We start from the raw sequence: 26,221 nt of genomic DNA, 5'->3' as shown, positions 1-26,221 counted from the left end.
ATATATCTCCCACCAGCGGGTAAACCCTTCTAGAGACTAACTTGTGGGAGAGGGTTGGAACAGGTCCCAGCATTTTTCCGTAGCCCTCAGTCAGGGAAGTCGATGCCTTGATTGCCTTGCCGGGACTCTCGTCAAAGGTTCAAAGCAGGGGCCTAAATTGAATTCCAAATTTGATCTACTGACGAGATTTGGGTGTGTCAAGTGGCGTCACTGATTTCCTTCGAGTTTGGGGCCCCTTCACTTTGGGGCCACAGGTCAAAACAACAGTCCTTAGGAGGATAGTAGCAGGTATGTTTTCAAAACAAGTTTCAAGTCCTAAATCCTCCTTTTGACCGATTATGAGCCAAAAACATGTGTGTTATTGGGCAGGCTGAATATGCAACTTTGAATCGATGGTACCATGAGAGCCACGAGCAAGGCATCGGCGGAAAGGGCCCGGCAGGCTGAAAGTGGACTCTTTGAGCTGGCGCCACCCTTCCTGTCAAAAGTAATGGGGCCTGAATTAATTCAAATTCCATCTATGGGGGATGCCCTCTTAGATGGAAATCTGGAAAAAGAAATTAAAACACTCATATTCAAAGACAGTGAGAGAGGTACCAAGCCCCAGTCCCTATACACAATGGAAGCCTGGAGATTGATGCATCAATGATTCACAGTGTCAATGTAGGTACTTTCTGTTCCTGAAGGTTATCAAGTATAATATTTTTTCAAAACCCCACCATCAATGGGTATGCCCATGGATTTGACCTTCAAAATATAAAGGTCCAAACTCAGGGCTAAAAGGTGCCGAATACGAGGAACCTTCTTCCGACAACCCTTGGGGATCTTTAACATGTATGTCAGAACCAGGTGTTGCCCCTTGTTTTAGATTAGAGCTCTGGTGCAATACAAAAACATTGGTCTAGAAACTTATATAACCTCAGAGCATAGTTCGGTTTGAGCAAAAGCCTGCAAGGTCATTTCTGGCGTGCAGTCTTGACCCTAGGCATCTGAAGGGTCTAGGAGGCTGGAGTCATTGTAATGGAATAAAGCTCCGCTTTAGCCCTTCCAGAGGCTGGGGGGTGTTGTTAAAGTTGAGATTTTCTACCTTTTTTAAAGGTCGCCATCCCCAACGAAGCACTTAGAGATATGGGACAGGCACCAATGGAAAACAGAAAGCTCTAACAAATATATCTCCCACCAGCAGGTGAAGCTGGGGGACTAACTTGGCAGCGGAAGGGGTTATGGGCCCGTTCCGCATTTTTCCGTAGCCCTCAGTCAGTCGTCATAGCGGTGCCTTGCAGGACTCTCTACATCAACAGGTTCCAAAGCTTGGGGGCTAAATTAATTCCCAAATTCCAATCTGACCCGGAGATTTGGGTGTGTGGCTTCAGAAGTAGTCACTGATTTCCTTTGGCATCCACGTTTGGGAGGGCCCTTCTTTACAGGGCCACAGGGTTAAAAACTAACAAAATCATAGGAGGATAGCGGGTATGTTTCAAAACAAGTTTCAAATCCCTAAACCCTGCTGACCCGATTATGAGCCAAAGAAACATGTTTATTGTTGGGGAGGTGAATAATACCCAACTTTTGAATCGATGGTCATGGAGCCACGAGCAAGACATCGTGAGGAAAGGGCCAGCCAGGCTGGCGTGGACATCTTTAAAGCGGCGCCACCCTTCCTGTCAAAGTAATGGGGCCTGGATTAATTCCAAATTCCCATCTATGGGATGCCTCATAGATGGAAATCCTGGAAAAGTAAAATCTCATATTTCAAAGAAGACAGTGAGAATTGCCAAGCTGATCCCTATACACAATGGAAGCCTGGAGATTGATGCATCAGATACAGTTCACGAATTCTCAGTATAGGTACTTTCTGTTCTGAGTTATCAAATTATAATATTTTTCTCCGAAACCCATCAATGATAGGTATGCCCATGGATTTGACCTTCAAATATAAAGGTCAATAACTCAGAACACAAGGTTAGCAATCTGAGGGAACCCCAACTGTTCCCGACAGCCCTCGAGGATCTTTACAACATATGTCAGAACCAGGTCGGTAGCCCCTTGTTTTAGATTCGAGCTCAGGGTCTGTCCCAAAAACATTGGGTCCATGAAAACCTTAATAACCTCGGAAGGCATAGTTCGGTTTGAGCTAAAAATGCTAACAAGGTCATTTCACATTGCAGTCTTACATTGATCTGGGAAGGGATCTACAGGAGCTGGGTCGGCCATGTGGAACCAGACTCCGCCCCCTTCCTGCATAATCCCAGAGCTAGAGTGTTAAAAGGTTGAGATTTTCATACCTTTTTAAAGGTCATAAATCTAGCCGAAGCACTTAGAATGGGACAGGCACCAATGGAAAGCTTTCAGAAAGCTCTAGCAAAATATCTCCCACCAGCAGGTGGCGCCTTCTAGGGCCTAGCCAATGGAAGGGTTATAGGCTCGATCCCAGCGTTTTCCGTAGCCTCAGTCAGTCGTCCGCCTTGGTGCCTTACTTGGGACTCTCTAAAATCAAAGGTTCAAAGCGGGGGCCTAAATTGAATTCCATTTCCAATCTGACTTGAAGTTTGGGTGTATTATTGTCAGAGTAAGAGTGATCACACTGGTTCCTTTGGCATCACGTTTGGGCCCTTCCTTTGGGGCCACAGGGTCAAAAAGCTGCTTTCTAGGTCATAGGAGGATGGCAGGTATGTTTTCGAAACAGATTTCAGTCCCTAAATCCTCATGCGTGATTATGGGCAAAACATGTGTTATTATGGGAGGCTGAATATGCAACTTTTGGTCGACTAGTGCATGAGAGCCACGCGAGCAGGCATCGGCGGAAGAGACCCGGCAGGCTGGCGTGGACATCTTTGAAGCTGACGCCACCCTTCCTGTCCAAAGTGTGGGGGCTGAATTGAATTCCAAATTCCAGCATCTATGGGATGCCCTCATAGATGGAAATCTGAAAGAAATTAAAATCTCATATTTCAAAGACAGTGAAATTGCCAATTGTCCCTATATACAATGGAAGCCTGGAGATTGATGCATCCAATACAGTTCCTGGCCAGTGTCAATGTAGGTACTTTCTGTTCTGAGTTATCAGTATAATATTTCAAAACCCCATCAGTACCCATGGATTTGACTAAATATAAAGGTCCCAATAACTCAGACTTTGGAGTGCTAAATACGAGGGCCCAACTGTTCCGACAGCCCTTGGGGATCTTTACAACATGTCAGAACCAGATTCGGTAGCCCTTGTTTTAGATTAGAGGCTCTAGTCTGTCCCAAAAACATTGGGTCCATGAAAACTTATATAACCTCAGGCATAGTTCGGTTTGAGCAAAAATACTAACAAGGTCATTTCATTACCAATGATCTTGACCTTGTACAAATCTGGGAAGGTCTACAGGGCTGGAGTCAGCCATGTGGAACCAAAGCTCCGCCCTTCTGTGGCTTCAGGCTAGGGGTGTTAAAAGGTTGAGATTTTCTACCTTTTTGAGTCATAAATCCCCAACCCGAAGCACTTGAATATGGACAGGCACCAATGGAAAACAAGCTCTAACAAATATATCTCCACCAGCAGGTGGCGCCAGCTTCTGGGGCTAACCCAGCAGCGGAGGGGGTTATAGACTAAGTTCCCGCTGTTTTCGTGACCCTCAGTCAGGCGATGCATAGCGGTGCCTTGCAGGACTCTACATCAACAGGTTAGAAGCGGGGGCCTAAATTAATTCCAAATTTCAATCTACTGACCAGGATTTGGGTGTGTATCAAGGTAAGTCACTGATTTCACGGCATCCGTTTGGAATGCCTAACTGATTACAGATCAAAAACTAACAGAACATCATAGGAGGATAGCAGGTACATGTTTCAAAACAAGTTTCAAGTCCTAAACCTACTTACGACTGATTATGAGCCAAAACATGTATGTTAACTTGGGGTGGGGGAGGGTGAATATGCAACTTTGAATGGGTAGTGCATAGAATACGAGCAAGGTATCAGTAGGAAGGAGCCCGGTGAGCTGGCGTGGACATCTTTAGGCCAGCTTTGCCCTGTCAAAGTAGGGCCTGAATTAATTCAGAGATTCCATCTACCGGGGATACTTGCCTCATAGATGGAAATCTGGAAAAGTAAAATGCTCATATTTCAAAGAGACAGTGGCTGATCCTATACACAATGGAAGCCTGGAGATTGATGCATACAATACAGTTCACAGTGTGTCAATGATGGGTACTTTTTGTTCTGAGTTATCAAGTATATAATGTTTCAAAACCCATCAATGGGTATGCCCATGGATTTGACCTTCAAAATATAAAGTTCAATAACTCAGGAACACAAGGAGGCTAAGAATAGACCTTTGTTCCAGGAGCAGCCCTCGGGGATCTTTACAACATATGTCAGACCAGGTCAGTAGCCCCTTATTGTTTTAGGTTCAGGCTCTGGTCTGTCCAAAACTTATTGGGTCCATGAAAACTTATATAACCTCAAACTGTAGTTCGGTTTGAGCAAAGAAATGCTAACAAGGTCATTTTACATTACAGTGATCTTGACCAGGCATCTGGAAAGGTTCTAGGAGCTGGAGTGGCCATATTAGGAACCAAAGCTCCGCCCCCTTCCTGTATCAAGAGCTAGAAGTGTTAAAGGTTGAGAGATTTTCTACCACCTTTTAAAGGTCATAAATCCCTTACCGAAGCATGAGATATGGGACAGGCACCAATGGAAAGCTTTCAAGCTCCCCAACAAATATATCTCCCACCAGCAGGTGGCAGCCCTTCTGGGGGACTGAACTGTAGCGGAAGGGTTATAGAAACACCAGTCCCCAGCAGCCCTCAGTCAGTCGATACTTAGCGGTGCCTTGGGAACTCTCTATGTCAAAAGAGTTCCAAAGAAGCGAGTAAAATTAATTCCCAAATTTCAATCTACTGACTTGAGATTTGGGTGTGTCCAGAGTAAGTCACTGATTTCCTTTGGCATACGTTTGGGGCCCAGCTTCCTTTGGGGCCACAGGGTCAAAAACTAACAAGTCGCGGAGGGATACTTGGTATGTTTGAAACAAGTTTCAAGTCCCTAAATCCTCATACGTGACGTTATGAGCCAAAACATGTGTGGGTGGGAGGAAGATATGCAACTTTTGGACCGATGAATTGCATGGGAGCTACAGGCAAGGCATCAGTGAAGGGCCGGCCGAGCTGGCGTGGACATGCTGAGCCAGCATACCCCCTTCTATGTCCAAAGTAATGGGGGCCTGAATTAATTCCAAATTCCCATGGGGGATGCCCTCATAGATGGAAATCTGGAAAAGAAATTAGATGTCTCATATTTCAAAGAACAGTGAGAATTATAGCTGATCCCTATATATACACAATGGAAGCCTGGAGATTGATGCATCCAATACAGTTCACAGTGTCAATGTAGGTACTTTCTGTTCTACGGAACATCAGTATAATATTTTTCAAAACCCATGTGGGTATGCCCATGGATTTGACCGCTTCAAAATACAGGTCAATAACTCAATTTGAAGACTAGGGCGAGACACTGTTCCCAAGGCAGCCTCGAGGATCTTTACAACATATGTCAGAACCAGGTCCGGTAGCCCTTGATGACTTTTAGGTTGAGCTCTGGTCTGTCCCAAAAGCATTAGGTCAGAAAACTTATATAACCTCAAGGCATAGTTCGGTCTGAGCAAAAATGCTAACAAGATCATTTCGTACAGTGTGAGCATCTACGAGAAGAGTCTACAGGAGGCTGGAGTGACCATGTAATGGAACCGAGACTCCATGCCTGTCCGAGCTAGGGGTGTTAAAGGTTGAGATTTTCTACCTTTTTAAGGTCTATAAATCTAACATCAGTTATACCAACCATGTTCTAGGACAGTTTTTATTTAAAAACTAACATAAACATTTGTGTTTCTGTATGTCCATGGGTTTGAACTATCTCATGTATGTATCCGTGTTTCAATTGTCTGGTTACTGTTGGAGGGACAATGGGAGATGTTAGCAGGAGTACATAATATTGTTGTGAGGGAATTAAATTTTGGGCTGAAGCCTTTTTCTTTTAGCCAATATCTCCTCTACAATTTTCGTATACCATGAAAAGTCATGCTATATTAGCTCACGAACAGTTCCTGTTTGCACTAATATTAATACTGAAGGAGCTCGAAACATGATGATGTTTTATGGGGCAAATTTTTATAATTTTGTTTGATTTCTAGAGGTGTGGCGAGATGCTTATTACGCAAGATTAAAATGTGATGAGACATCTCTCTCTTGAGGTAAAACTGTCTTGCGTTAGCATGGTCACAGGTGCAGAGCAGCAGCCGATCTGACCTGGTTTGGTCTTATAATACCATCTGGCTTAAGAGGATGGAGTCTGGCTTGGACCTCCGTTAGCAGAGAAGATCCCTGTCCCAATGTGACTCCAGGTTCACTTTTGCAGGCTGATGGCGGAGTTACAATAAGCTTTTATATTATTTGAATTAATGTTTAATTTGTTGGCAAAATAGTGTTGGAATTATTTTCGGCACCCCAAATTCAACAAACGTTGCTGTTTTTAGCAAAATATTGAATAACAGCAGGATAAGGCTTGAGTACACTTTGATATCTGTTTATTTATTGCAAATAATACGTTATTGTGATGATATTCTACAGCGTTTTGCATATCACATGCTTTTACATATCGTGCAGGCCCTATGCAAATATCCGCGATGTGAAAATGTGAGACTAGCAATCCATCTCTCTCGCCAATACAAGGCAGGAGGTGTTGCAGGAGAAGCGAGTGCAGCCAGCTGGTTCCAGAGCACCTGCCTCCCTCCATCTGCAATTTCAGCCCACCCTCAGCACCCTGGCTCCAGTGATCCAGAAGGCGCAGCTCCGGGACGCCTGCAGCAGTGGATTGTCACGTAAGCTCTCCAACCAATCATCTGTTCACACATTTGTTCTGTTTCCTTTTTGTCCTTCAGGTGTTTTCAAAGTTTGACAAGTGCCCAATTGATAGCATACCCCAGCCACGAGACTGGTAAAATGATAGGTGGGTAGGGCTAGTCTTGAATACTTGATTATTTGAAAATGTATTCATTGGGTAGGTGTTTGGTTTTTAATTTTTGGGACTTTGGATATTGAGGTGTTTTTTCCCCAGTACTGTATAGAATAACAGAATAACAGAACCTTTTAATTTTATTGCTAAAGATATAGAAGGTTTAGGTCACCATCATATTAAGTACTACAGAGGTGCAATTGGCAGGCGGTGATACAGAGTATCCCTCCATTTTTGAGCTGCCTCAGCACTGTGGAGAAAAAGCAATTTTAGGGTGAGGTCGCTTGGTGATATTCCCTGAGGATGCTTTGGGTAGTCCTATTGATGAAGGTGGTCCGCTTCTCTTGGCGATCTTCCACAGTAAATGTGATGTGAGCTCCTTGGTTTCTGGAGTGAGGATGGAGTTGTTGTCCTGGCATCATGATGTCGGAACTCTGACCTACCTCTCTGTAGGCAATCTCATTGTCATCAGTGATTCAGCTAGTAGCAGTTCTGTCATCAGCAAACTTGATGATGGTGTTTGAGCTGTGGGTGGCCGCAGTGCGTTACCCTGAACAAAGGAGTACAGGAGAGGGCCGAGGCACACACAGCTAACCCTGTGAGGGCCTTGGTGTTGAGGTCAGGTGGAGAGGGATGGTGGGAATATCTCTGCCCAGCCTGGGGTCTTCCCGTCATGAAGTCCCTAATCAATTTTCAAAGCTATCTTTGATTGATTTTATGTTGATACAGTATCCAATCAATGCATCATCAATGTATCCTCTACTTTTCAGCTGGACATCTGCGATGGCGTTAGCGGCCTTCTGGTCTATATGTGAGAAAGAGCCTGTGAAGGGATTGGCAGCCATTAGAGCGCTGCCGGACCTCCTGTCCACCGACTCAATCAGTCTCAGCGCACTGGAGCACTGTGTCAGCGGCTGCTGGAAAAGCCCCTGGCTGCTGGGATGACTTCCTGCAACAACTTTTTTTCTTCCAGCTTATTACCACAGGTTGGTGCTCTTCTAGTTTCACAATTGGTATTGCATTTTGCTGTTTTATCCATCCTAAGCGGTCTATCCGTTGACTTTGTATACTCACCTCCACTTGGTAATTATATGTTGTGTTCAATATCACAATATCAGCAGGCCTGCCTGCACTGCCTATTCTACATGTTACTTCAATGATTCCTTCCCTCCGATTTCCCAAGAATCACCAAAGAAGACACTGAAGCCAGCCATCGGCTGGAGCTCGTCCAGCTCCTCACACCTCAGCTGGGGATCTTGAGACCCAGGCCATCCATACTTCGCTTCAGGTACCAACCATGAAGGCTCGGTAGCCGGAGGCTTCGTCTGTAGAGCCAGATGTGGCATCCTTCATGAGTGAGTCTCAGGAGGACTGCACTGGCCCGTCACCGGGCTGGGTGGTGTGGTCAGCCGGGGGCAGCAGCACCAGGAGAGGTACGGCACAGCCGCGAGACCCAGCAGGCCCTGTGGCGCCCTCGTTGAAACTTCTGCTGCTCATCCCTGGGATTGCTAAGCTAAAGGCCAGGCTGGATGACCTGCGTACTACCTACCTCCCAAGACACAGGTAGAGGCAGCTCAAGGCTTGTACTGTGTGCTAGTGTTGTAAGCCAGTAACATTCAGACAGACTTCTTCCTTAGGCCCTGACACCAGCTACCCAGCCAGGAACTAGTAGAGACGAAGGCTCACTCTGCTATGGCCCTTGGCGGAATCTATCTGTCATTCGTAAGGGAAACTGGATACAAACGTTGCTGTGATACGCCACAACAAACAGCGTTTGGCTGAACCAGCAGCGTTGCAGAACTAAAACCAAGCCCACTGACCCCTCTGCTTCACTATCCGAAAATACGGACACCCGGAGATGGCTAACCAGAGATGTCCCTCGGGCTGGTCATCTGTTCTCTCCGCTAAAATTCTCCCACGATGGGAGCCGGTACGAGCCTGAACGGCGTGCTGCTGGCAAGTAGCTAACATTAGCTTGCTAATTCCACCACCACATACCTTCAACTGCAGTTATTAGCCAAACCAAGTTGTCACTCATGATGCATAGCTGAGCTGCTTCCTAAGATGTGACCGTTTGAATGGAAACATTAAGTTGTTACATTTTACCATTTTAGAGGCTGGCTGGCTTGCTAGTAAGTAGCTTTTTGCTAGGGGCTAATTGTTTAGCCGTGCAGATGAGTGCAGAGAGAGGGAGGTCTATTACGGTCTTATAAATCCACTTCCACTACTGCCCAACTTGGACCAAAGGCCAACAGCTCCTTGGTGTGTCAGGGCCTTTAGGACAGGGAGTGGATTGTCAGTCCCGCTCCACGTTCTAAATGTCCAAACACCTGTTGCTAATTTCATGTAGCCAGAGGCTGAGATCATCATAGTCGTCTTTTTATTATTTTTATTTGATTTATTTTGATTTGACAAACAACATTATCCAAAGGATAGCATGTTAAAGTGTAAACACGTATTTCCAACATGGTCCTTGGTGTGAAAACATGCAATAGATAATTAAGACCTATTTCAGGTCAAAGACGATAACATACAATACAGATCATCCAAGCTTTAAAAGCATTCACAAAATCAGAGAATCATAAATCAAATCAAATAATCAGTCTACTACCCAATTGAAAAATATTGGCTACTCTATTCCATAAAAATGCCTTAACCTTGTGTCTAAAAGCCTCTGGTATTTACAAAGAAAGCGGCCCATTATTCCACAATGTTATACCTGTATTAAAAAGAACTTCTAGCTGTATTGTTGACTCTGGGCACTTTTACAAGAACGGGACTGGCCCTAGTATTGTGATTATGCTGTGTATGAACCATTTTTATATGGGAATGTAGATATTTCATAGCAGAGCCACTGACATTAAATAGGCAAACATTCCTGATCTGCAAAGAGGAAAACTAAAGCCCCACAAGTTTTGAGGCAGAAATGATCATTGTAGCTCAAAAAATGCCAGCTAGTGCAAAATTTAAGCAGACAGTTTGTACACAACATTTAGTATACAGTACTGTACACAGGCCCAGTGTTGTTCTCACATCCTAATATAGTGAACACATGATGTTCATCTTTCACGCTGTGCGTCCGGCAGGCTCTGATTCCATCTCGGCTGGCAGTTCCCTCCTCTGGTCCCACAGAAGGCTCCGTCAGCATCCTCTTTTAACCTTCACGGACTCACCCGTGGTGGAGGAGGCTTTACGTGAAAGCGGCTTCCGACCTGGCGTGTGCCTTATCCTGTCCCTCCATCCGCTCTGAACTGGCCGCAGCTACTCGCCTCCCACCCCACCCCCTCAGCTCAGTTCTTTTCACCTTCCATGTGCTTTGCCAGTCCATGGGTGAGCTCTGCCCCAACCTGAAATGCGCATCCTAAACGAGGGAAACAGAGGGGTGCTGAGGCCACAGCAAAGGGACCCCCAGACAGGGCAAGAAGCTGGGCAAGCGAAGGCCACGGAGGTCAGCCCCGCCCAGGCCAAGTGGGCGGGTCTAAAAGGAGGAGTCGTTTGCAGCATGGGAAGTATGCACGCATCTGGAGCTCCGCCCTCTCTAAGTCAGACAACTGGATTTCACTGTGTTATTTCTTATTAAATGTGGCATACAGTCTGATTTGTGTTGAGTAGTGTAGAATCCTGGGTGGCAGAGACTAAGATAGCAAGCGTAAACATAAGTCGAATTTGAGGATGGAGGTTCAGCTTTTTTGGAACGGTATAGCAGTGTTTCCCACAGATTAAAGCAATATACGGCGTGCCTGTGTTGATAGTGCGGCACCGCACCACAAATTAGTTTATATGTGGGAAACACTGGGTATAGATAATGAATTAATCTAAGCGCTAAAGTCCATTTACTAGCTTTTTGTAGTGTTTAACTGCATCAGTCACATTACAGTTAAGTATCAAGGTAGCCATTGTCATCCAACATCAGAGACCATCTTTAAACCGAGAGAGGGGTTATTATCTCCCTCCATATGGGACTGTAAATGAATGTTAATGCTGCTCTGCGTGAATTGCCAAATGTTTGCCATAGCAACATTATAAGTTGGTACTACAGTATGTCACTGTTGTGTTTTGTCCCACTGCCCCAAAATGGCAGCTTTAATTCACGTTGTAAATAGTTTCAAGACCTGCCTAGTGACGATGCGTGGTGTTGTGACAGGTGCTGCTGGATAAGTTTGGCGCAGCGCTGCATGCCGAGTCTGCCGGCGCCATCCTAACAACGGCAACAAACTGGGAGGATCTAGAGATCCAAGAAGAAGCCGAGTCGGGGAGCAGCGTCACATCCAAAATCAGTCTTCCAGTCCAGGTCAGCTGCTCCGTACCACCTCTTAGGACACAGACAGGAAGCAGAGTGGTGGCTGATTCCATTCAAAGATCTGATGGTGAACCTTGTGTTTTCTGTGCAGCCGTCGTGGTTCGTGCAGTCACTGCTGTTCCAGCTGTGTGTGGAGGTGAACGGGTGGGGGCGCCCGCCTGCTGCTGCCCGCCCCACACTTGCAGGAGCTGCTGCAGGCCTGTCTGACTCAGGCCCTGCACCACTACCACAGCCTCACACAGCAGGCATCCAGCAGGGTAAACACACAATACCACATTACAAACACACTCAACACAGTGTGTTGAGAATTAGGGAAGTTCTGGTACTGTAATAAAAAATACTCCGACCGTTGATTACCAGGTACATTGATGTAACGCATTTGTCGCGTCACCTATACATTTCTGAATTGTAAAGCCTGGATTTGGGCGTAGTGAGATAACTTGGTCTTCAGATTCTGTAATCTCTGAAAGGCTTGGGGTAAGGGTTATCCTGATGAGATTCAGACATCATTGTGGACCCTGGGAAACAGCAGTTGACAAAAATCCCACCACAAGGTCCCCCTAATGCGGAGCCTTTACATACAGCAAATGGCCAATCAGACTGTAGCAAGTGCCCGCCATATCATGCATTTAAAGTATACCTTTTTTTGTTACTAATTGTCCCGTTTAGTTGGGTTATATGTTCTGCTTATGTTGAGTTTGGTGGGTCAGTTTAGTCTTTTCAGTTCTATTCAGGTTTTCTTATGTTATCATCACCTGAGTTTAGTTCGGTTTACTGCTGTTGCTTCAACCGATACGGGCACAACGTGAAAACCTTTAGGAGTTCAGGATTTGCCAAGTGTCTAACCTATGACACTTTGAAAATATCCCAAAAATCAGAGTTTACGCATTTTGCAAATTGCAATTAAAAGGTGCCGTAGGTAGGATTGTGAAGATCCAGGACTTAGCCAAAGAATTTGAACATCGACCACTTCTCAGTCCCTCCCCCGCCTTTTGCTGAAGCCCAAAACGGTCTCCTAAGCCCCTCACCCCACAAGGGAGAATGAATGTGTGTGCATGAGCAGTGATTGACATGCAGTTAGACACCCCCACTGGCCCTGATTGGTGCATCTGAACAGGGAGTGGTGGATATTTGCAAATTCCACTACAGGCTGTAGGTGGTGCCAGAGAAGGGCGGATTGTTTTTAATGACCTGCTTCATGTAGTTCTACGGAACATAGGGTCAGTTTCTGCAAATATGACAGAAAGTTAGTTTTATAAGTCTTACCTACTGCACCTTTAAGATGGAGGAATTGTGGATAACCATGTTTGTTAGTTTTCTGATAATCAGAGTCCAATATGGGTCAACGTTAGGGGCCCTCCGTGTCTCGTGAATGGTTGGTCATTCTGGTTAATCAAACCACATTCTAACACTCACACAATCAAAAGCAATGAGGTCGGAAAGTGATCGAATGCCCCAGCAGGAGGAAAAACAAGGAGGATAAAGAAGAAGAAAATGAAAAGAAGGGCAAAGTGTTAAGGAAAAACTCCGGAGCAGCACAACTCATTTCAGCACGCACGCGCGTAAAGAAGATTCAGGAGACTGTGAGGAATTACACAGGAGCATTTAAGAGCACTCCAATGGAGGATAGAATGTAGACAGGCACTTTATGTTATGTAGGTTACTTTGCAGTGCCGTCCCAACTCTCTGAAGCTCCTGTCTTCCTGGAAGCAGGAGAAGAGAAGCTGGAGAGTATGCAAAAGTGTGGCAGGCCCACTGACCTCCAAAAAGGAGACAGTCCTGAACATTCCCATAGGCCTCTTGCACGCTGTCTGCGTGGCGTGAAGCCGTACCATGCGCGTGGCGTGTCCGTTTTTTTTTCGCTGCTGCCATGTTAACGGTTAGAGCTTACACACTCGCCTGCGTGGCGCCACGTCTCAAAAACGCGTGCATGCTAGAAATGGGGCCGACGCCTATTTTTCGCGCACGACATCCAAGCGTGTTGGAAGCGTTCCAGGCAAAATAGAATAAGGAAAAGATGTTTATATGTCATTTTGACACGAATACATTAAATAAATGACATTTTGATGTTTGAAAGTCTCTAGGTTTTGACATAAATGCAGATATAAATGTAATTGTTGCACCTGTCAATACAGAACGAAATATTCTGTAGCCTGTTTTGCCATCAATACTGCCAACGTTGTCTTTGCTGTAATCAGTGGTATTTCATTTTATCAATGGGAAACATGCATGTGTACAGACAAGGCTAGCAGCAGCAGCGCGCGTCAGACACGTTTCTGGTGTGTAAAAGACATAGAAAACGCCACGCCGCCACGCCGCTCATACGCCGGCCGTTGTGAAAGAGGCCTTATCACGCCAGCGGGCTTAGATTCCCTGATCTTCGATGGAGGCACAGAGTTTAAGTACTCCTCTGCCTGGAAAGGTTATGAGGTTATTTTGGACACTGACCTGAATGACACCACACATAGCATGAGTTTGTAAGCTGGAAATTCCACGAAGAAGAGGGGGAAATGATCAGACAAAAGAAATCGGAAGGGAAAACAGGGGGGACGGGGAAAAAGGAGGGAGTAAATAGAGGAATGGAGAAGGAAATGCACTTTGTTTTTCATTCGTTAGGACCCACATTAGCTTCCTAAATGTCTCTGCCTTTTTGTCCCTGTTCCTCTGTCCTCCAGGACGGTGCATTTCCCATGACTCAGAACCGGGCCCTGCAGCTGTTGTTTGACCGCCGTTACCTCAACACAACACTGGGCAGCAGGCGGAGGAGGGCAAAAGCTCCCGGTCCCACCAAGACCCCAGGTAACTAATTCATCACATGCAGCCCTTTGCTTTTTATCTTTTTATTTGAATAGGACCAGATGCTACGACGCGGAGGAGGTGGCACTTTTCTGTGGAGACACAGCTGCAGTGCTTCACCTTCTCTCTCCTTAAGCGTCCCCAGCGTCTCTGCGCGGGTGGCCACTGCTGGGCCGAATAAGGCTTTCGAGTCCGCAGGGGTTGTCGAGGAGTTGAGTTTCTCCTTCTCCGAGAAGCTAGATAGGTTTAGCCACCTAGCATCCAATAACATTTCATTTGATATTTTTTTTCCCAGCTTTCTTTCAATACTTCGGTTGTTGGAATTCCTCTTTTACATGTAAAGTCTTGACATCATTTTTTGTGTGTGTCTTGCAGGTTCCACGAGGTCTGTGATTGGCTGGAGGGCTACATCGACCCGTTCGACCTGGACGTGTTCACAGCCGCTAAAACACAACTCGCATGTCCCAGAGGACCTCGGTAATTTCAGCCATCATCAACACACACACACACGCACACTAACACACACACACACCTGCGCACTCCACACTCCACTTGAGGAGCGCTCGCCTCGGCTCGCCGCCTCTCAAAATCTGACGAAAATCTTTTAAACTGACCTTTGTCGATCAAGAAAAACAGACAGTTTCAGCAACTGCATGGCCTGTTTCTCGCTTAAAATGTTTTCAGAAACACGTTTCGGTGAACTATTTTCGTAAAATACGAGATCGTATTCCGAACGAGACGCCATTAGAGTCTGTTTTGAAATTCGGGAGCAGCAAGACCCGCGTGACGCATTCGTCAAATCGGCTGCCATGCGTTGCTTTCGTCACGCTCATCGCCCTCGTCATTTCCGGCAAGTCTTTTAACATAGGTGTCGAAAGTGGGCGCTACGGCAGTAAGTGGTTAGTGTACATTAACAGTGTACTGACGAACCGTGCCACGCGCACACGCTCCGAACCGAGACAAGTCAACCGAGCGGTTCAGATGTTTTTCATCGACACGTACAACCCTAACACACACACACACACACACACACACACACACACACACACACACACACACACACACACACAAACACACAAACAATGCTGGCTGAATCGTGCTTATTTTGAACCCTGGAAGCATCAGCACTAAACTTACAGAACCACCAGTCCCATTAGCCATGAGATGTTAATGCTTTTATTGTCCAATATTGTCCAGATATAAAAAAATAAAGAAGAAAGAAAAGATGTTGCAGTTACTGTGGGGACTTAGCTGTAGCTTCTATGATAAATGACTGGAATCGCCCGTTTCTTCATTTGAACACTTTATGTGAACAAACGTACTGCATCCCTAGTTTACATCTTTCTGCGTTAACCAAGTTTTCTCTTTTTTTTTCTCTCTCTCTCTTTTTTTTTTTTTTTTTTTTTTTTTTTTTTTTTTTTTTTTTTTTTTTTTTCTCTCTCTCTCTCTCTCTCTCTCTCTCTCACCTTTCTACTTCATTGGTACATTTCCCTGTCACCTGCAGCTGTAGGCTACATACCGCTGCCGGCCTGTATCAGTGACTGCATCAATATTTACTGCTAGTGTCACAAAAAAAAAAAAAAACACACTAATTTCACATTGATGCTTCTATGTTCATCAAGCTACAACTACAATGCATATTTCCTCTTTTTCCTATCTGTGTGTGTGTGTGTGTGTGTGTGTGTTATAAACTGCATTACTGAATAACTATATGAGATTCTGTAACATGAACTCAAGCTACAACAGCTACCATTATAAACGTTGTTGAAAGGTTGACGTGACGTTGTGTCCCAGGTGCTGCTGGGGCTGCTGACCGGCTCGGAGAAGCAGTTTGCCCTGCGGAGCAGCAGTCTGAACTCCCAGGAGCCGTACAACATCCTGCCACTGGCCAGCAGCCAGATCAGGTCAGAAGTCCACTTTCTTTTTTACGATATGTTAACGTATGTATAGACAGCGACAAACTGTAAAGACAATAACATACAGCATACAACAGTTGTGATGATGTGGTAAGAGGCAGAGAGAATGGTGTGTGTGAGATTGGAGTGTGTATGTGCCGTATATGTCATGTGTAGTAAGTGTATACATGTTGGGGTGTTTGAATGTAAGGAAGGTAGATTTTTTTTTTTTTCCAAATACGCTGCACTTTCTCCACATAAATTGCCGATTTCTGCCCAAAATATGCGGGGCTTGCGTGATTTCATAATCCCCGCATTTTTGTTCCAAAAAAAGTCACATATATCTAAGCAGAAAGTTGAAAAATGTTGCGTTTACTTCACACAACAGCAGCCATTTTCCCCTGTTGCCATGGGAACGTTAGGAAGTGACGTAAATACGCGACGTGAACATCATCGAAAAGCAGGGTGTTGGGGGAATCACTTTTTTTTTTTTTTTCTCTTTTTCATCAAACTGCCATTTTTTTTCCCCTGCAATTTCATCGCATAAAATTGCATAAATATCCCGCATATTCCAGCGCTGCGACCGTTTACTTCAAGGCACCTAACCCTAACCTAATCCTAGTGCCTGGAAGAGACGTTGGGGGCTTAAAACACCGATAAACTCTCTGAGCTCGATGGTGTTTTAAGCCCCCCTCTCCTTCTGAATTGTCATACCAGGGATATTCCCATGTTGACGGGTGGGGGGGGGGGCTCCATGGTGTTTTAAGCCCCCAACATCGACTTCAAGGCAGCACTGCGACCGTCTACTTCAAGGCACCTAACCCTAACCCTAGTGCCTTCCATGCAGCGTTGCCTGGAAGACGACGTTGGGGGCTTAAAACACCAAACACCGACTGGGGGTTTCCCCATCAGTAGAAGTAGCATAAAACCGTGCAGCCATCTCATTGTTCTACCAGAGAGGATTATGGGAGGAAAGCTGCCGTAGGATGTTTTTGTTGTCCATCTCGGGGTCTTCACGTGTCCAGATGGATTTTTAAATGGTTTATTTAGCATGAGAAATTGGAAAGTTGTCTTAATCCATAAAGGAACACTGAGGGCCTAATTTACTAACACTAGTGCAGTTTGCGCTGCGTCTGTTTATGCGAGTTCGGTAATAGCGCACGCTATGCTTCCACATTTTGCGTAGTATTTATCAACCCTGACACCCATCAGGCAATCAGCGTCTTTCTCCGCCCACTATACCGTAAATTGCGCTGTAGCAAAGCGGTACTGGTGCTATGATATGGCTGAGTGCAGACTGCGATATTCCCACTGCTGATGCTATGACTGTTTGAAATGATCCTGATGCCGATATTTGTAATGTAGCGAGGAGTTTAACAACTGCTGGAATGGAACGTGAACGCTGAGTGGGAGATTCAATTTCATCTTTGATTTCTTCCAGTAACTCTAATATTGCATGGCTGCTTGATCTGTAACGCTAAATGATGTTGTGTTCACTGACAGTGTGATTCTTGTGTTAAAAATATTTTCAGCCTCGACTATGTCTTCGTCTTGCTCAAATTACTGTTGCCATTTCACCAGCGGCATAAAGGTCTACGAGGAAACTCGATTGCGGCTGGTTTAGACCTGCTTTTAAGAGAGAAGAATTTCCCCGCAGAATAAAGGCGCTCTTACTGACAGTCTTTGTAAATACCACGGAATATATAATTAGGGGCACTTTGCGCTTATCCTCCCACCTTTTCGGGTGGAACTCCCACTTTCCCCACGACCCTCCCACGAACGCATATTGAAAGCGCAACTTGTCTCTTCTCGCTCATGTGGCAGACAATCTGCGATTTTACCCAAGTGCGCCCTGTTTGTAAATAGCCCGCATCGGTTACGTCCGTCTTTGCGACCAAACAGCTTGATAAATCTAGCCCTTAGTCTTTTTAGATGATCTGAAAAATTGAGGTTTCCGTACCCAGTCTTACTAATGTTAACCAGGAATTGGGAACTGTTGTTCCTCTCTCTCTAGGTTTTGTATAATCTGTATTTTTAATAACAGTATTTTGACCTAATTCCCGCCATGGCTACTACGTCCTCTGCAGGTTCGGGTTGCTGCCTCTCAGCATGTCCAGTGTGCGTAAATCCAAGTCAGCCACCAGGAGCTCTGACGCTCCGCACCAGCTGGTGAGTAACAGCTGACTGACTCTCACTGTTGTTGTTTCCTGTGCTGAGCGCCCGCAGTATGTCTCCATTTCATTTCATCTATTTGTTTATTGGACAGGGACGGCGCTCGTGAATCTACAGCAAAGTCACTGTAAATGAGCCAGAGTTAGCTCAGCAGGCTCATTTTTCATCTGGTGTCCCTGGCCAGTTTTAAAATGCCAACCTAAAAAAAAAACATCAAATACAATCCTAAAGCACGTGAAAGCAACATACACAAGGCAACATTCAGACAGGCCCAATGCACAACAACGAGTAACCAACACAACATATCTGATAAAAACCGCAAGCAAACACAACCAAGACACATCTGCGGGCCCGCAGCAAAAGTTAACAGGCAGTCAGGAGTCAGGAGTCTAGTGTGCACACATCTGATTAGCAATAAGCCATTTCTTCAGCTGACCACTAAAGGAAATGTTATCTGTGTCATTGTTTTTTTTTCCACCCTGGGTAAATGTTGTCTGTTACACCCTCTGCCTTCCCAGCGTTTTTGAGTGCGAGAAACCCAGGCAAGTTTCTTTGTGTGTGTCTTTGTGTCTGTATATATATGTGTGTGTGTCTGTGAGTGTGTATGCGTGTGTTAGGGCTGGGAAAAAAATCGATTTGATTTAAAAATCGAGTTGGTAGGTCAAATCGATTCATATTTTCAAAAAATCGATTTTTTTTTAATCCAAATACAGTATAAATAATTTGGATGTTTAACAATCTTTGTTGCACACTGCAAAGTGACTTTTCACTTAGAGAAAGGGTTTGCCTTTGCAATTTTGTTTATGTTGATGCACTTTAATTAAATACAATAAATATATATTTTTAAAATATATTTACAGTTCGCAGTTATTTTGTTTTAAATGGAAGGGGGGGAAATCGAATCGTAAATCAAGTTTTTTATAAAAAAAAAAATCGCAGATTTTTTTAGGGAAACAAATCGCCCAGCTCTAGCGTGTGTTAACGATTTGGGGAAAAACATCTAATTGCGATTTATTTATTTTTTTAGCTACATATTGCACCTTCTACAATCATGTTAAAAACACGTCGTGGTATCATGACTTCGTGTAAACATACACGCCACTTTCGGTTATCGGTACGCATTTTGAGCCATCCGCGTGTATGTCTACGCCGTATACAGCGGACGGCAGTCTGCAACGTCACAGCGTAAACGTACACACCCAGTGTTTCCTCTTATGTTGATGTTGTAGTGGGTGCCACCATGGCAAAATGTCTGCCACCACGGTATCAGAAATAGGGCTGTACAAAAGATTTAGTCGCGGTTGCCTTTTTAAATGATCCTTCCGTCATAATGCACCCCCACTTGGCTGCCACTCACATTGCAATTTAACAAGTAGAACTATTCAGGGGTTATTGGGCCCGTCCAGTTTAACTCCACATACTGTTGGGTCGATGTCGGTTATTGTCAAAATGTTGGGACAAACCTGCCCCCACTGCTAAAAACAAAATCCTAAAGGTAACGCTGCAAACCACTTTCTAAAGCCACGTTGGTGTGTTATCGCGAGGCTACGGTTGGGTTTAGGAAACGTCACACGCGGGTTGGGTTTAGGAAAAAAGAACCGGTTGGGTTTAGGAAAAGTAGAACGGGGTTGGGTTTAGGAAAAGAACAAACGTGAAAAGGAAACATCACACACGGGACACGAAGTCACACGTGGGACGCGATCACCACTCTCCTGGGTGAAAGTCCTGTGGTTGACCCATCCTCCACCCACGACCACCCTCCCTACGCGGATTTTCGCCCTTTCATGCTACTCGCTACGGCGTCAATTCACACGCAATCGCAAGGTAATGTAAGTCAATGGAGGCCAAACGGCGTTGACAGACACGCTAAAAAGCGAGTATGCGTCTTGATAACACGCCAATAATGGCGTACGATTTGGCGTGTCATACATACGCCACTTCATGAGATCGGTCTGCAATAAAGTAAAAGAATAATTAAAAATCCACTGAAATAGGACATTTCTGTGATGTGTAGCAGTATTCCAGCATTTAGCTTATGAAAAAACTAAGTATAATGATAAGAGGAATGAAAAAAAGTTAAATCAAATGTCACACCAAACATTCAACTAAATATTCACATTCGATTAATCGCGGTCTTCTTTCAAATCGCGATTTCAATTTTGACGTGTGTGTGTGTGTGTGTGTGTGTGTGTCGTATTTTTCAGTAGTTCGATTTCCCCTCGGTGCATTTTGCAGTGTGTGGCAGTACTTTATTAACTGCTGAAATGATTGTGGTGTCAGATGGGTTGGAACTAAAGGATCCTGCTCTGCTCTCACTAATCTCCCCACACTCTTCTTGGGCTCATAATGCAGCTCGGGATCAGACTATTGATTGGAGCATTATTTACAGCAGCACAGCAACAGTGACCCTTGGGCATTGTTAGCTGTTTTGAGTGGACCAATCCCATCTTGAGATTCATTCAGTATTATTGAAATTTGTGTTAATGTCAGCAGAAATAAAAAAAAAGCAGATGTCTCTATGCAGCTCAAGTTGGGATTTGTCCGAAATTCACATTTTAAGCTTCCCTTTTTAAAAAAAATAAACAACTGATACAACACTGACATTATGGGGAAAAAGTCTTGTTTTCTCTCTTACCAGCTGTGACGTGATAACTATCAGTGTGCTTTTGGAGCTAGTGGAAGCTGACTTTTATCACTTTGCATGGCAAGCAGTGTTCCCGTGCTCCAGTCTTTGTGCTAAGCTAGGCTTAGCATGTCTCATCTCTATACTGGGTACCAAGATGAAATCGTTCTATTCTGTTAATCTTGAACTTGAAAATATTTCCAACAAACCGTGTTGTCAAAAATCAGAACTGTTCAGTGGTGAGCCAATCGACACCATATTAATTGATTTTCTGTGAATCACTAGATCGATAATAACAGCTTCAGAGTTGTGTAACCGTTCAAAGGTTCCTCTGAAAACACTGAAAGTAGTCCCCACAAGTTCAAATATTCTTTAAAATAATAAAAACAATTGCCGGTGCAACACAGATGTCCTCTTACTTGATGGTTTTATCTCTTAAGGTGCATAACAGTGACTAACGTTTCAATGTAAAGTTACATCTTCATCAGAGTCCTCTGGCCATCAGGTAAGAAGACATCTGTGTTGCACCGGCAATTTTTTATTATTTTATATTGTGTCCTGCCTTGGCTGCACCGGATTGTTGTGGTCTGCATAAGCTCAGAGAACTCTCCTTTTTTACGCAAATATTCTTTGACCTAATGCTAAGACTCAACTCTCACTAGACATTTTGAATGCTGGGGTGCTATCCTTTGGGTAGACCCCCCAATTAGCAGTCAAATGCTTTAAGACCTTAGCTAATGGTAGGAAATGATTGCGGTTAAATAAAGAAATCGCGACTATTTCAAAATTTCTATTTAGAATTGACATCTAGACAATTACGGAAAAATTGCTACAGGCCTACCAAGAAGACAGTTCACTAAAACCTCAGCAAACCTGACGTTTCCCCCTTCCTCCAGCAGGCGCCTCCCTCCTCCTCCTCCGCAGCGGGCCGCGAGGACAGCTTCCGACCGGGCAGCCTGTTCAGACAGCTGGCTGATCAGGACGAAGACACAGCCGCTCCTTCTTTATTCAAACTCAGCTGGCTGTCCGGCATGGCCAAATAACCCCTTTACTGCTCCAGACTTTTTATTTGACTTTGCAGAAACTTTGTAAAATAATAATGTATAGTAAAAACATTTTGCCTTTAGAGAAAAGCATCTTGTGTGGTTTAATTCACTCGATCAGTTGATGCAGATTACACTAAACGGGCACTTTTATGGAAATCAGTGAAGTGTAGTTCATATGTGCCAGTTAGTAAAATACAATAGTGCTGAGTATTGTAAATGCTGTCACTCAAAATGTTTCCCGCGGTGCAATAAAATACTGAGTCAATGCAAAGACATTTCACATAGTGGCCAAACAGTGGAATTACAACTTCTGTGTCCATCACGTGATACCATGGGGCCCAAAAATACTTTTGTTTTTGCCATAGACTTACATGGAGAAAGACATCTGTACATCAGTGGATACAACCCATGGCATCATCCTGTTAAGACCCTCCCTCGTTCACGCTTAATACTGGACCAATTTCAAAGATTGTTGTTCCTATCAGTCACTTACACACAAAAACATAGGAACATAGGGTCCAGGTTGAAAACCCCCCGAAATTACCCTTTAATATGACATGTTTCCAGCACTTGAGGTAATCAGTATGCATCACGTCCTGGTTGTGACCCAGGTCGTATCTGAATTGTCATGACCAGGGTTTAACCCGTGTTGACTGGCTTGGTTTGAATTGACATAAGAATGGTTGAACATGGGTCAGATAACCCTGGTCTAGTCTCACTTTGCCAGACCTTCCTCCACAGCGCTGCAGAGGAGGGTCTGGCTAGTCCACACAGCATTCCGGGATGGGAGAAAAACGTGCTCTGGTTTATTGGCATCTCTTTAAACCAATCACAATCGTCTTGGGCGGTGCTAAGGGCTGGGAAAAGCCACGGTACCTCTGCACTATAACCTCGGAAGGAAATTGTTTTGGTTTGGGATGTGTACGTTCATTAGAGCTGTCAATCTTCCTCTATAATTCAATTTGAATTTCATTTGTCGTTTTTTCTAATATTGAAATATTCAATGCTCAAATGCAGCCTGTTATTAAAGTGATGGTTCGGAGTAATTCACCCTAGGGTCCTTTGCACCATGACCTCGAGCCAAACACCCTCCAAGAAGCTTTTTTCACCTGGGTCTAACACTGGGCGAGTTAGCGTAGAGTAGCGTTAGCCGCTGAGTAGCTTAGCGCGGGGCTAATGGACCCACGTTTGTATCTCTTAAATGACCCCACTAATAATGCCCGAAATGATACCAAAGGTCTACACTAGTATATATAGGTTATGCTCTCATAAAACGATGGATTGGAAAGTTTGTAAGTACACCAGAAGTTTATGAACACTTGCCTGCTCTCTTCAGCTCTCTGTTGCTGCTGCTGCTGCTACCTGCAGTTAGACGAGTGCTTAGGGCCGTCTACAAATTACTACACCGAAAAGAGTTACAACAAAAATATTTATTAATTCAATGATTAAATAAGGTAATGTCTCCAAACTTACCTCAATTATTACTTGGGGGGGTGTTTGGCTCGAGGTCATGGTGCAAAGGACCCTAGGGTGAATTACTCCGAACCATCACTTTAATATGTACTACACTACTCAGGCTTATGCATTGTCTATGCTACTATAAGCATGTGGTTGTTGTTACACGTTCTGTCCACTAGAGGGACTTTCAACATCAGCCTGGCCTTTAAAGCGTAACAACTCGCCAAAATGCAACCTAGGGTCTTTTTGTGAATGTACCCGAGTCAAACTTTTGTTTTAAAAGCATAATTAGGACGGAAGTGCCTCTTTTAAGATTTACTGTATTTTTATTTTCGGACAAATGGCCAATTCGATATTTTTTAAATGCTAAGAAGACTCGACACATTAAACTTTGCTCAAAGTATCACCAGGGACTCTACACATGAATTCCAGCATTGAGAACATTGTTTATGTACACAGTTTACTAAAAAAGGTTTTGAACGACTCACTTTAGCAGTTGGTTTTTCCACTCCCCGCCATCTTGCCAGTCAAAAAGAGTCGATCTCCGAATGCAAATGAACGGACTCCATAGGAGGAAATGTCATTCTTATCTGAGGCTCCTTTTTCAACTACAAGGTCAATATTGTTTTTCACTAACGAAAAAACAACGAATTATCCGTGCATTTATATGGAACTAAGCTTTAGGAGCTTTCCATCTTTACTCTCCTCCCTGTTGTGTTCAGAGATCGCCAGTTTTTGATTGGCAAGATGGCTACGAGTGGAAAAACCAACTGCTAAGCTTTTATACATACCTTTTAGTGCATAAAATACTAAGCTATTAAAATTATAATTGTTGGAATAATTTTATAAATCATGTTTTAATGTTAAACATCCGTGGCACAGTGAACCTATATATTAACTGTATCTGTGGATGGCTACCTTAGTGACTACCTTACCTATAGGCCAGCCAGCCTATCATTGATGTGTTTTTCTTCCACAAATAGGCTGATTTATATTTGTGAATAATATGTTGGATTCATGTTAAGACATTTAGTTGAAGAGCTCTGCTCTAAAGGGTTACATTGCAGCATTCTCGCTTAATACTGGACCAATTTCAACGATTTTTGTTGACATTAGTCACTTAAGCCATATTCACACGGGACTAGTATTACCTGTATACAGAAATTCCACCTTAACTATTAACACACACAAATACAATGAAAGTCTGCTTTATCTTGACCTCTTTTATTAAATGTGGCCAAGTAACCAGATTTACATACTGTGCAAATCTTCCATAGAGAAATGAGCTCTCTTTAACTGCAATGCACTGACCTACTGTGGTGCATTTTGACTATGACCGGTAATGAAATGATGCTAAAGTCTGATTACATTACATCTCTTTTAGACAGAAACCTTGAAGCATTTAGTGAATATCAGACAAACAATAGGCTTAGCTTTGGACAAAACGACTTGCAAATATTAATAATTCCACGTATTTAACATGAGATACATTTGATTTGTTGATACAAACTTTGATATTAACATTAGGGCTGCAGCTATCGATTATTTTAGTAATCGAATATTCTACCGATTATTCCATTGATTAATCGAGTAATCGGATAAGAAATACTTAGTAAACAGCAATAGTAAATATTTATTATTATTGCTGTTTACTAAAAAAAAGGAAACCTGTAGCTTGTTATATACAAAAGACAGGTTTCCTTTTTTAGAAAAAGCAAAAAAATGTATTGCCAAATTCCAAGACCCTTAAAAAAAAATTACAATAGTACATTTTTGGTGGCCCAAATGTTAATACTTTTCACCCCCTTCCCCTTCTTGCCTCTGGCTCTTTGAACTGGATATGCAAAAGAGCTGTTCGCTGACCAGAGGGTAAATGTGACGGTACGAAGCTTACAGCAGGGCTATTCAACTACACTGTTCTGGGGGACACATTTTCAGAAGGCTAATACACAGTGAGGAGCATAGCTATATCTATGGTGAGGAGAAAGAATAAAGAATGCATGATGACGTCATTCACGTGCATATTAAGTAGCCATGCTGGGGGGAGGAGCCGGTTTGTCTCCGGCAGCAGCTAAGTTTCCAAAGATTAGTAGCTAACTAATAAACAGTTGGACTATAAACCGACAGCTTTCGTTTTAGCTTGTTGGTAAAACATTGCTATTAGCAGAGTAGCATGCTGTAGGCTAGTTGCGTAAAACATCGCTATTAGCAGAGTAGCATGCTGTAGGCTAGTTGTGTAAACAGAGCGGCGGACGAGAGCAGCAGACGTTAGCTACCTTGTGTCGGGTTGGCTCCGTGGAATGGATGAGCACACTGGAGGTTTGTTACGGAGGTGATGTAGCTCTTCTCTTAGACCCTCGCTATTTTCGTCTTCCTTCATTTGTAATCTGGGCCGTCAGTCTTGTGTTTATATACTGTCTGTGCTTGTGTTGTGTATATATCTATGGTGTTGTGTTCGCAGAAGCGCAAACCTCTTGTGCGCTAGTCATAATCCTCCGTGCGGAAACACAGTGAGCCATACAACCTTTGATTTAACGAAGCTTCGAGGCAAAGAATTTTGCTTCGAGGATTTTTTGTAATCGAATTATTCGAGTTATTCGAGGAATCGTTTCAGCCCTAATTAACATGAATTTTATAGAAACACAACATACTTATGGCAAGTCTCTGGAACTACTGTTTTTACTTTCTAAAACAAAGAAAAAAAAAGAAACTGATTTCTGGAGATGCCTTTAAGTCAAATATGGACCCCTGGGCACAGACATATAAAGCCCCCCCCCCCCCCCCCCCACCCTTCCTCCTTCATAGCCAGAGAAAGACGGTCATTTTGCATCCCTTGTGGTCATTTTATGTGTCTTTGGGGTCATTTGGAGTCTTCTTGTAGTCATTTTTGTGGTAGTTCTGCACCTGTTTGTGGTGGTTTTGTACAGTAGTCGTTTGA

At 43.9% G+C, this 26,221-nt stretch overlaps 1 protein-coding gene across 4 annotated transcripts in view; it reads left to right on the top strand.

The window, feature by feature from the left end:
* cog1 (component of oligomeric golgi complex 1) overlaps window positions 1-22,096 on the top strand; it is a 49,383-nt gene extending 27,287 nt beyond the window's left edge. Inside the window, exons 13-16 of one of the 4 annotated variants that reach the window (XM_039824934.1) lie at window positions 15,884-15,993; window positions 18,072-18,153; window positions 18,675-18,698; window positions 21,676-21,790. In XM_039824934.1, the coding sequence (XP_039680868.1) occupies window positions 15,884-15,993; window positions 18,072-18,153; window positions 18,675-18,683 (201 nt within the window). In that variant the 3' untranslated portion in view covers window positions 18,684-18,698; window positions 21,676-21,790. Of the gene's footprint in view, window positions 1-15,883; window positions 15,994-18,071; window positions 18,154-18,674; window positions 18,699-21,675 lie in introns of all 4 variants that reach the window. The other 3 variants (XM_039824935.1, XM_039824933.1, XM_039824932.1) reach the window with 3 other exon arrangements.
* Window positions 22,097-26,221: the final 4,125 nt, after the last annotated feature.

This window comes from Perca fluviatilis, chromosome 15 (genome assembly GCF_010015445.1).
Source record: "Perca fluviatilis chromosome 15, GENO_Pfluv_1.0, whole genome shotgun sequence".
Lineage (NCBI taxonomy): Eukaryota > Metazoa > Chordata > Actinopteri > Perciformes > Percidae > Perca > Perca fluviatilis.
This window is presented reverse-complemented; position numbering and strand designations above follow the sequence as displayed.